General features: G+C 44.8%; 1 protein-coding gene across 4 annotated transcripts in view; it reads left to right on the top strand.

Annotated features, from left to right (window-relative positions):
- LOC143350158 (homeobox protein prospero) overlaps positions 1-12,163 on the top strand; it is an 81,770-nt gene that overhangs the window by 38,455 nt on the left and 31,152 nt on the right. For 2 of the 4 annotated variants that reach the window (XM_076782058.1, XM_076782057.1), the window contains exon 4: positions 10,602-10,746. In XM_076782058.1, the coding sequence (XP_076638173.1) occupies positions 10,602-10,746 (145 nt within the window). Of the gene's footprint in view, positions 1-10,601; positions 10,771-12,163 lie in introns of all 4 variants that reach the window. The other 2 variants (XM_076782056.1, XM_076782055.1) reach the window with 1 other exon arrangement.

The following is a 12,163-nucleotide window of genomic DNA, read 5'->3' as shown; positions in this document are numbered from 1 at the left end:
CTCTGTTCGTATAAAATAAATATTATAATGTCGATAATGTTCGTAGATGATTGAAAACGAAAGTGGAAAAGCGAAAAGTAATTAACGGAAATAATTATCGAACGCAACTCGTATGAACGAGACAACTTTCTTAACGCTTCTGAAAATTGTTGAAATTTGAATAATATATCGTAAAAATTGCCGGTCGGATACAATCAATCTTGTTAAAAAAACGTTCGTCGAGGATCATAAATTCCGCTTGACAGGATCCATAATTCCGACTGGACGATTCGCTTGCATTTCTGCCGGTATTTGTTGACGCGTTTTTCTTAAAATAAGAAGGGGTCGACGGAATAAAGGAACCCCGTGCGCGAACTATCGGTTACCAAAACGCCGCGTCGGGCACGGTATGCAAATTCCGTGCGATTTCAATGAACGACGGCTCGCGCGCGATACAAGTCTCCTTGGTCGCTTTCGGCTCTAATACGCTTTGCATAATAAATTCAGCGCGATTTGCATCGGACGAGCGTGTGCCGCGACCGTCAGAATTATTCGTCTATCTGTCTGCCGACAGCGCGATGCTCCCCGGTCGATGCTAAGAGAATGAAAACGAGTTAGAGAGGAGAAAAAGAGAGGATCAACGAGGGGAGAATAAGGGGAACGTGTGTCTAAGGCAACCAGATGTAAAAAAAAGAAAAGAGAGAGAGAAAAAGAACAGAGGGAGAAGGGGGCAGTCGAAAAGCAAGGGGCACACGAAGAGTGTGTATTGTAAGATCGGCGCGTGCGGCGCGCGGAACCTTCGCCTGCTAAGTCTATGCCCTGTCGTGGAACCCCCGTGTTCAGTCCGGGCCCCCTTCTCCCTTCCACCTTTTCGTGCCACCGTTTCTCGAGTTCCCTCTTTTATGAAGGGCGAGGGCCCAGGAGCTCATTGTCGGGGGCACATCTGCTGCGCGATCGCCGAACGATTGTCTCGCAAGCTTAGGAAACTTGCTCGTGGAAAAAAGGTAGCTTAGCAGTGGGACGATGAAGCACGCGGTGGAAACACGGACACGCGTGTCCCTTTTGTGGGGTTGGCCAGAGGGACGGCTGTTTTCGAAACGACGATGTAACTTTTGCGAGATTCCTATCTCTGTGTCTTCTTACCAACGGTTTTTTCCCAAGCATCTTATTATTGTGGGTAACTCTTATTAGACATTGAATGACCTCTCTGAAATTAATCATATTTTAGTTGGTGTATTCTCTATACCTGTAGCTACCAAGTTAATATCTAGTCGCTCGTTTTTATTTTCATTAAGTTCGTTTCATTTTTCGACGTGTCTTCCTTTTATGCATTCGATATTAAATAGTCGTTCGTACGTGCATTTCTGTGCAATTGATATTTAAAACGGATGAAAGTTTAATGGTCACGCGTGAATCTCTTAATGCGTATTCTTGTTTTGAAGCAGTAACCTTGTTCAACGAGCACAATATATTATATGTATAACGGGAACGAATGTCTGGTACTGATCGATAGCGATGCAAAGTATCCAAAGTAATTGCGACTTTATCGCGTTCACACATTATGGTTTTTTCCACGACTCTGACTTTTCGTATCGAAAAACACTCATACTCTAACTACAGCGTTCTATTGTTCTCCTAGAACATGACAAATTGATCGTTCCCGTGTTGTCAACAATTTTCTTTTCGCTATGAGGAGTATGTATCTACCGTCACGCCCGGGAATTAGTAGGAAAAATAAATAAAACAACAAAGGGAGCAATTGAATTGTAAGACAAAACTTCTAAAATGACTGAGTAGATGCACTCTCGTTAACGTCCGTTAATTATATTACTCTAGAGTGACACAAAGAGATGAATATTTGTTTATTTACTTCATCAAAATGTGCCAACAGTGAGTAGTTTTATAATAATAAGATATTAAACTATATTCTCCATCCTTATAAAGTTGTATAAATTGGTCAAATCCCCGAATCATTTCGACTGAATTAAGTTTATAATTGACAGACATTTTGGTTATAATTAACAGACGTCGAGCGAACGGACGATAGCAGTTCTTCCTTGTCTTGCAATTGAAAACAACGAAGAAAGATAAGGAAGGGCATAAAAATGGACGTCGTTTGGACGCTTGTGTGCTCTCGACCTAAGGGTCGAAGAACGCGGATCGTTCGAACGACCGTTTCACGCGTTAAAACTTAATGTAATCAAGAAAGATGATCTATGTGTATGTACGTGAACGAGATTTACGAGCGTCGAAGCACCGTGTCGCGGCTAACCTCAGAGTTTCCCGGTGTTCTGAAAGAAACTCCAATTACGTCCCGGCGTAATTTTAAACGCGCGACGCGCCACCCCGAGAAAATGATCTAATTCGCGTATCTGTTCAGTGGGGTAGCCTCGGAGTTTCCACGGAAAAGTTCATCGTTCACGAGTCGCGTCACCCCTTCCGAAAGGTGGCACCGGATATAACCCCCGGTGGCACCCTTCAGCGAGTCCAACCACCGTTTCGCCGGTTGCAATCAACAACGCTGTCGGCGTACCACCGCCGCGCGACCCTTAAACCCGCGTCGGAAATACCGGGACTCGCGGACCGCGTCGTACTTGGCTGAGTGGCCGCGACGGAAGAGAACGAAGTAATCACTTGTTAACTTGTATTTTAATTATTCGATTTCCCGGGGCCCTGTCGCCGAGCAGGCTGCGCCGGAGCGACCAGCGGCGGCGGCGGAGGCGGCGTCGGTGACGAGCGTCGTCGCGTTTGCCGCTGCAAGTCTGAGTGCAGATGGCGTTAAAGTGTTAATTACTAATTAAGAAGGGTGCACAGGGTGCAGCATCAAGACCCTGCGCGACACCTTTTTGAACGCGCCCTCTGAATGGACGTTTACGCCCTGACGGGCAAACGCGTGTACTCACCCATCCATCCGCGCGCTCATGAGCCACGCAAGCCTACACACGCGCGCACACACGTCCACGCAGACAGACACGTACACGGGACGCGATCTGCCCAGAGAGAGGACGCGCGTCTGTGGAAGGTCTGCTCGGTTGCACGCGCGCGAGACGTGGCACGATGCGACGAGACGCGACGAGACGCGAGCAAGCGAGACGCAGGGAACGCGCGCAAACACGTAAACACGCGCGCGCAGATGCTTAATGTTCTCTCGTTATATGCACTTTCACGCCTCGTGCCCGTTACCCGTGAGGATAAAGTAGAGCGTGGCACGACGTTCCTCTCGAATTCTTTGCGAGCTTCTTCTTCCGCACCCTCGCCGCGGCCGCGACGGTTTTTCCAGCTGGCTGTGACGCCATCGGTCGTCGCACAAAGCGGCCACGCGTGAATTTATCTCCGCTGATGGCGGCTGAATGCGTCGGTAAACGTCGCCCGCGATGACTCTCTGTTAATTGTGCTGAACGCGCCGCCATTCTGTAAATGGACCCGTTTCTGCCCACTGATAATTACAGGCTGAAAAGGAGCCTGACGTTGGTAATAAGGAAACGCCGCGGACTACCGTTGTCACCTTTCTTCCAATACGAATTTAAATGCTCCTTTGAACGTCTCTGGACCCAACAGCGATTCTTAAGCGCTACGCGACAAATCCTCAGCCACTGTTTACAGGCCAAGGTTACCAGTAGCCTTAACAATTTGGAAGTTTCTTTTCAAAGACCGTACTTTAAAATGCATTACGCGTTACACTTAATATAAGAGCTTAATTATAAATGTATTATAAGTGAATAATGAAATTACAATATGACTGACTTAGCCAGAGACTGTGTTGCGACATAATCAACCGCTCGATCTCTTATTCGCCGGCGTAGTAAATTGAACGCGGGAATTTTAAATACAACATACGGTAGAAACGTTTCGAAAATACTTACAGTTTGAAAATGGTATCTTAATCCCTTCAGTGAAAATCCACGACTTCTCTATGCCAAACTCAATTTTGGTAGACTACAATTGCTAAAACATTTTTAATATTTGCATAGCACGCTTGGAAGTTCGATTGTACTGAAATATGTTAGTTTTCTTTATAACGATTGTACTCACAGCGATCAAATTATATAATCTGATTTGTTTGAAAATAAATCCTAAGGTGTTAACCTGTCTAAACGTTAAAAAGCAGTTTATCTTGGTTATAAATTTAACGTGTTGCCATTCTGTAAATAAACTTGTCTCTAACTACTGATAGGAGGTAAACTACCGAATACCCTTTTGAACGTCTCTGGAATCAAGAATAGCGATGACAGTTCAGATCTAAACTTTGCTACCGTTTCAAGTTCTTCAAGACTGTGAAGAATCTTAAAAGTATTAATTAAAAATTTCAACCTTGAAGAAATTCAAACTTTCAAGGAGTTTCGAATAACCGTTTATTCCAATTCCTTCTTCTTCGTTAATTTCATTTGTATAACTTTGTAGGGTATTATACGTTCTTCTTTTACTTGAAAAGGTATCCTAGGATCTTAAATTACTACCCTCATCGCAAACATCGTACAGTAAAGAAGATTCCTTGCACATAAAAATTTCTTGTATTACGGTCCAGTCTCTAATATGATTTTTTAGTTTCCTATTATTGGAAGCGAACGTTCCACATTTACAAAACTTACACGAAATCTGATGCCAAGAGTTCAGCTAGACCAAATAGCCTCAAACAGTATTTCTAAAATTACAAGGAATCCAGGCGGATTCATTCATTCATTCATGATTAAAGGAACACCAGAATATGGAAGCAGAATCGAAAATGTCGTCAGTTCTTAATTCGGTCTAACGATGTTTATTTCAGCTTACTGTATGATATTTGCTTCCGCTATTATTAGTATTTAGTTACTTGTCACTGTTTCGGAATGAACGATAGTTTCCTGTACGCTATAATTTAAGAAGCAAGTCGATCGTGATTTGCAAAATGTCGGTTCTTCGGGGAATATATTTTAAAGGATAGAGAAGTTTATTCCCAGTTAGGGCACAGCTGTTTCATAGAGGAAGGAGAGTGAAGGGGAGGGCAAAGCTTTCAAGGTGATCGACACCGGAGCCGACACTTTGCGAATCTTGGCAGATTGTCGGCTGTTCCTTAAACGTCTTCTCCCCTTCGAGGGAGTCGTCCGTGGGAAAGTTCTGCCAAGAAAGCCGCGCGAGGGGTTGAGATTTTAAGGGTCAGCTCCGGTCTTGGGGAGTTGAGGTGTTCTGCATTGTCGAAGGTCGACCGACTTGGCATAACCGTTAAAAGGGAGCCGGCTGGTTGGCTTAAGAAGCACGATTGAGGATCTTTGAATAGCAACGGCGAAGGGGAGAGGCGTAAGGCGAGAAGACGCGAGTCGTCGTTACGCCCAGAGTCACTTCGCCTGTTGGAAATACACGCGATTCGGTAACGTGTTTTTCGTAACTCCGCTCGCACGCCAAGTCAGAATGCAAATGAAGGATTTCCTTCGAGTCGTCTACCCCTAATTTTCGTTCAAAGGAACCGGGAAGGTTCGAGAAAATACATTAGACGAGCGTGTTTGGTCCCCAAGAGCGTGTACCAGTTGCACCGGGAAGACGTCTCGATGACGATCGGATTTCGTAAAAAAAAAAGAACGCGGGCGCGTTTTTTTCACGAATCGACCAGAGTACGTACGGAGTGGCGCAAAATTAAAAAAAAAAAAAACGGCCAAGTGCAGGCGTTCCCCCTTTTAATTGGTGCTGTCGCCTATACGGCGTGCAATCCGTTACAAAAGCGACGCGTCGAAACAGCAACTCGCGACGATAAAGATCACGTATGAAGGAGGCGTCACGTCGACAACCATCATTGCCATTAAACGTTTCAATATACGGCACCTCTAAAGCTCGTATTGTTATTTCGCCTTCGTCACAATACGCGTCACCGTTGCGAAAAAGGAATTCACGAATTTCTGGTTATCGCGCGAAGAAGCACGAGAGGACAGTAGAATTAGAAACGACGTTTAACCGGGGATATTAAAATTGAACTCAACGGGGTATTAAGACCTTTCGAACTCCCTTGGATTCAATGTTAAATGGTCCCCGGTAAAGAATACTTGTAGACCTTGATCGTTCGCTGCCCTTTCTCTCTCTCGAGAAAATCTCCGTCGGTGGTGAGGATCGCGAAAAACGCAAGGTAACGATTTCCGTTCGCGGCAAGAGCTAATTATTCCCTCCTCGAAGACACCCCGCCTTATCTTCTTCTCCTTTCTAACCACCACCTCCCTCAATGTTTCTCTTTTTTTTTCGGTGGCAAAAGCAGCTCGTAATTAGATGCTAATAATCAGCACCCTCCAGGAGGATCACGCTCTTTTTCTCTGTCTCTGTTCCTCTCTGTCTTTCTCTGTCGACGTCGCCCCGTTGCAACGGGGCGCAAGAAAACCCAAGCCCCTGAAGAGCTTATTATTATCCTAATTATACAATACTATAATGAATGACTCCGCGGCTCACCCTCTAGCCCTTACTCTCACTATCTTCCTCCCGGTGGCTCTCTCTCTCTTTCTCGCTTTCGCCCTCTCACTCCTCCTCCTTTCTTCTCGCTCACCGTTGCTCTTCTCCTCTGCACTTGGTGGTCGAAGAGTGGCAATTCTAGCACTCGGGCTTTTTGTCAAACCGACTACGGAACTAGTGCCGTCTCCCTCGCGCCCTTACACCCTATTATGCGACCAGCCTCGTCTCTCGTCCCGTTTTCTCTCTGTCTCCTGGTGTCTGTTTTAATTAGGCACTTCGCGGATATATATAAGTATCTACCATGCGGTATTACGTAGGTACATAACCCAACCGAGCCCAGCCCAGCCCAGACCTAGCCCAGTCTGCCTACCATATTCCGCCTATACTCGGCGATCCGACGAGCTTGAATGCGGTTGATGGGTGGTTGAGTAAGGATTATAGACGCAGGTGACACATACACGTTACCTCCGAGAGGCTGAAGTCGGGGGTGGCTCGGTCCTGATGGGTGGGTGCTGGTGACGGTTCAAGGAGACGTTGAAATAGAGAGACGGAAAGAGAGAGAACGCACGAAAGGGAGAGCAACCAGGAAGGGAGAAAGTGAAACGCGAACGACCAACGGAGGGAGGGAGAGAGAGCGAGAGAAAGGGCGCGGGACACGATTCTGCAGAGACACACTCCTCTTTCAATTCTCCTCTCGTGTGCATAACCTTCTCTGACTGACTGCTGATAAGAGCACGCGAAATTGTCTTAATTGGCGAGAGAGCCAATCTGGAGTGATCGAATGAGAAGAGCCTCTCGCGTCTCTGCCACCTGACTCCTCCTCTTGCCCTTTCTTCGGGTCGCTACGTATAGATCGGGACGCGACGCACGAAAGATCCCATTGTTTTCTTCCGTTGGTTCGAGTGCATTCGATCGACGAGTGTCACTCTGCCGGTGATACTGTTTTTCGCCATTCTCTGTCACGCGGTCTTACTCGTTACCCGTACCGTCGACGTTTCTGGTGGTCCTATCAGTCGCGTTGGTATAAACTATTCTTAACAAATTTGAAAACTCTCGATCAGAATTAATTTAACGATGCACGACGTAAGTGGAGTGAAAAGCAGGGAGCATCTTGCGAGAAAAGGAGGGACGTAAAAGCTTAACAGAATATTCCATCGTCTGCGGCTGGCTTCGCTGGTAAACCGCGACGACGGATATGGAAACGTTCGTCGATTCTCTGTTTGACGAGTCGCGCGCGAGTCCGCCAGGCGGAAGCAATCTTAAAAATTGCTCCCAACGGCACCAAACGAAGACCAAGACCCGAAGGTTGAACTGGTTGCCTCGCATTGTCGAGCATTCAGGAACCTCGAGTTATACAAGCCGCGGTAGCACTACCGGCTGGTTTCCCGCTGAACCGTACTTCTTTCCATCCCCTCGGGATCCAAAGTGCAAGATCAACCTGACTGCCATTCTCGCTGCCATTCTGGCTTGCTACTCTAGGATACTTCCACCACTCTGGCCCGACTTCTGTGTGCGTTTAAGGGTGAGGAGGATAGGGACCCCGGAAAGAAAGATCAAGAGAAGAATGGAAAAATATCCGGACAAGTAGCAGGCTCCGCTTACCCGTTCTCGGGCTCTCTCGGTTGTCGCGTCAAGTCGTTCGCGTGTTTACCTCGCTCGACTTGCTCGTTCGCGGTACGGAAAAAATACGAGGACGGCTCTCTTCTTCGTCTCCATCTTCCCGCGTCTTTTACCCTCACTCCCGTCGTCGCGTTCCCGTTTGGACCCTGATCGAAGATGATACAAAAGAACAATAGTCTAGACTAGCACATCTCGTTCCGTCTCCGATGGGAATTATTACCGCGGTCTGCTCAGACGATGCTAATACTTCGTTGAAAATGAAAATAACTCGTTTCTCGTGCGGTTCGAATGAATTCTCAAAAGCTATCGTACTTAAAAATTTACAAATTAACCCTTTGCCGTACAATAACGTGACTGACTCGTCACAAGTTCTTGATGTCAAGTTTCACAATCATGAGGCTACTCACTTCTCATCAAATTTTATATGGTAAAATCAACACATTTTTACATTCACGAAGTATTCGTAAAACAAATCTATTCTTCTTCGTGGCCATTCCTTGTACGCACAAATGTAAAGGAAATTAAATAGTATACATTTGAAAAATTACATTAAATCGTTCGTTAAGGGGTTAAATATTGTTGGAACGTGCATAATCGCATTACGAAATCGAGGACATGTTCTTACAGACTGTTCACTTTCGATCAGTACGTTGTATACAAAGTGTGAAATATATATATATGTTTGTTAACTCTGCAAGATAAGGATTACTCTGAATCAATTGAAATGACTAAAACCGAAGAAACTTCGTAAAAGCGGATGCTTGTCATCGCGAGAGATATTGTCAAGGGGCGGAATATTCGCGCAAGATTCGACGTAACGCGATGGGAATGATTAAACGATCATTCTCGGTAGGTTTTACACACGCCTTACTCGCTTACGAGCTCCGGTTCGCCCCTTTGCGATAAAACGAGAACGAGCCCGGCGCGGGAAACTCGGCGTTTCAATTGAAAGAAAATAATTAATTTCTTAATCAGTGGGAGTCGCATTGAATTCCAGCTGGCAAAGACGTCGTACAAAGGGCCGCGGCGTTCAAAGTTGCATTCGTTTCTCTGGCGGCACGGCGGCGGGCGCGTCGTACCCATACTCTTTCCTCAGTTTTCGGTGAGATCCGTCGAAGCGGATCCACCCCTTCAACGCTGCCCCCTTTCCCGGTTCCCTGCACGTAAGGCTCGGGTCACTATTACTATACAAATTACCCGCCAATTAGTGACTTGTGCTTGTTTTAACTGCGTTAATTAATGAACGTAAACGGCAAACTTGACGGGCGCTCGATTTTTTCCTTTCCCGAGGAAGGAAAGGAGAAAAAGCGCGACGCCGCGCCTCGATCCCGCAATGTTTGGAGCGCGCGCGTCTGCGCGTCGCGGCGGCTGTGAAAGTCGACGGTTGCCTCGACGAGGGTGTCGAGATCTTCTTGGACGATACACTGTAACACGTTCTTAATAGTCTCTTTGAACCGCGTCGCTTGCCAGCCGACGATGAGTTGTACACACCTCTTTGCGACTCTCTCCCCTTCTTCCTCCTTCATCTTCTCCCGCTTGCGTCAGACCACTTTTAGTATCGACCCTTAATTAATTATCGGTAGTGCATTAGCATTCTCCGTTCCGCGAGAATTAACGTCGAGCATAGTGGCGGACGACTTCTCAAGGAAAAAATAATTTTCGCTCTTTCGCGACCTCGACGCTCGGCGTAGGAGTTTCAGCCACCTTCGTTCGGCCGACTCGAGGGCGCCCGAGAACCGAGGGGGTGGCCCTTGCATCGACGCTAATTAATATCTTACGAAATTCACGCGTTAAGGAAGTCTTTCGTCTCGTTTGCAAAATTTTCGAAACTCCCGAACACCTGTACCACGTCACTGTGACACTTTTGAGTCGATGTTTGTAAACTTCCAAGTAATATTGTAAAATACAGTAAAATTTCGATTATCTGGCGTACTCGGGACTGAGGCAATGCTGGAAATTTAAATATGACGGATAGTTGAACTTTAACCCCTTGCTGTACAATGACGAGCCTAACTCGTCACAAGTTCTTGATTTTCACAATTATGAGGCTACTGACTTGTCATCAAGACTTATATATTAAAATCAACACATTTTTACATTCCCGAGGTATTTGTGAAACAAATCTATTCTTTTTCGTGGTCATTCCTCGTACGAATAAATTTGAACAAAATTAAATAGTAGGCGTTTAAAAAATTATTTGGAATTAAATTATACGTCAAGAGGATATATACATATAAAGTGATACAAACGAGGAATATAGTTTAAAATCATGAGTAATGTAGTAATGCAATTTATTAATAAAAAATAAAATATATGAAATTCCTGCACTTTATTCAAGTGTTTAGTATCAACGTCACTGTCTGTTTTTTGTTTGTGTGAAATATAATTCGTAATATTTATCGAAGAATAGTTGGGATAAATATGTCGATTATTCATGTATTCCGGATAATCGGAATTCTACTGTAATAAATATACAATCGAAGTATGAATTTAAACAAATATCAATAGTAAGTTAAAAAGTTACGAAAACTTCGCTCTGTAGTAAAACAGTTGAACAATTATTATATCGTCTGATTAATTTGTTTCTGTGTTTTCAGGGAGTTCTACTACATTCAAATGGAGAAATATGCGAGGCAAGCGGTTTCGGAAGGTGTGAAGAACGTTGATGATCTTCGAGTCGGTGGTGACTCGGAAATCTATCGAGTTCTCAACCTTCACTACAACCGAAATAACCACATCGAGGTAAGAGATCTTCAACACTCAAACGTAAGTTTCCAACTACATATTACCCTCTCAGAACAAACTGCATGCACTATGATCCTTAACGATATGGTTCCACATAGTGATGAGGACTAAAGCTTTGCCAGATCTTGTTTCTTTTTACATAATATAGTGTAATGTTAGTAAAACCCAAGATATAATTAATTGTGCGGAGAAACAATCGGAAACGTAGAATAAAGTTTTTTCGTACTTCGTTTTTGAGAAAATCAATCGTTTCTGGAAATTGATTATGGCGTGGCATTATCTATATTCCTAATCTTATTGTGTTCTAACTAATTAGAGCAACTGTTGTGCTAAATTGTACCGAAACATGTTATTAAAATCGTGAAACCCAAACTGGAAGGAAGCGTACTACAACTTTTTCTTAGCAACAGAATTTGAGATTTGAAGATTGCGAAAATTATGCTGTCTAAACTCTTCAGGCTCAATTTTCACAAAAACGAAATATTTTATTCTACATTTTTGATTAATTCTTCTCCGCCATATTCGATCGTTCCATATATTTTATAATTTCATTACTAAGTTGTAAGGTTTGGCTCAACACGCGGTGTTACTTCCTCGACGCGACGGCCATACGTGGTTCCACGCGTCAGATTTCGCATCGTCGAGCGTTTTAAACGTCACGAATTCGAAAACATCCCGTTTACGCGTCGGTAGTCGTTGCGTTTCCTCGGAAATCACTCGTAGGTCTCTACTTTCTATTGTGAGGCGTAATATATTTTCGTTGCCGTTAACGACGCTGATTGTATTTGCAGCGGGCGCGTGACGGCGTGTGTGCACACGTAAAGCAGCTATTTAATATTATTTAACGAGTCTCCGCTGAAACCTGGAGGCTCCATTCTTCCTGCCGCGGTTACAATTGTGTGCCGCTTGACGCGTAATTAATTACTCGTGTTCGTTAATAACCCAAACGTACTAATTATAAGTGGAAACTCTCAGCGCGCGCTCGCGTCGCTCGTTAAGCGATACGTAACATCGCTTTAATTCTTCGGATTCACGGCTCCTTCGGTGGACCGTAATGAACGCGGAGAAATTATCTTTCTCGTTTGTACACACGGATTTTTGCGTTCCCATCAGCAAAATGTCTGTCGATTAAATCTTTGACGCTCCTTCGCATGAAACGCCAAGTTACCCCGACGCGCGGCATTCGTTTTAGCTTCGTTTCACGCGAACATCGACGCGCGCGTCGTAAAACTGATGCTTCCCTCGTACGAAAATGCGCTATCGACGTGAAAACGAACTCGAAGAAACGATTGGCTGCTAATCGATTACGTCGTGTCTTCAAAATTCAGTTGAAATTCTTTCAAACTGTTCAGAAAAGCGACGGTTGCTGAAATAGGTTATTTTCATTTTGAGCTTCCCTTGAAAGCTTGCCTAA

The sequence above is a fragment of the Colletes latitarsis genome, chromosome 14 (assembly GCF_051014445.1).
Source record: "Colletes latitarsis isolate SP2378_abdomen chromosome 14, iyColLati1, whole genome shotgun sequence".
Classification (NCBI taxonomy): Eukaryota; Metazoa; Arthropoda; class Insecta; order Hymenoptera; family Colletidae; genus Colletes; species Colletes latitarsis.
This window is presented reverse-complemented; position numbering and strand designations above follow the sequence as displayed.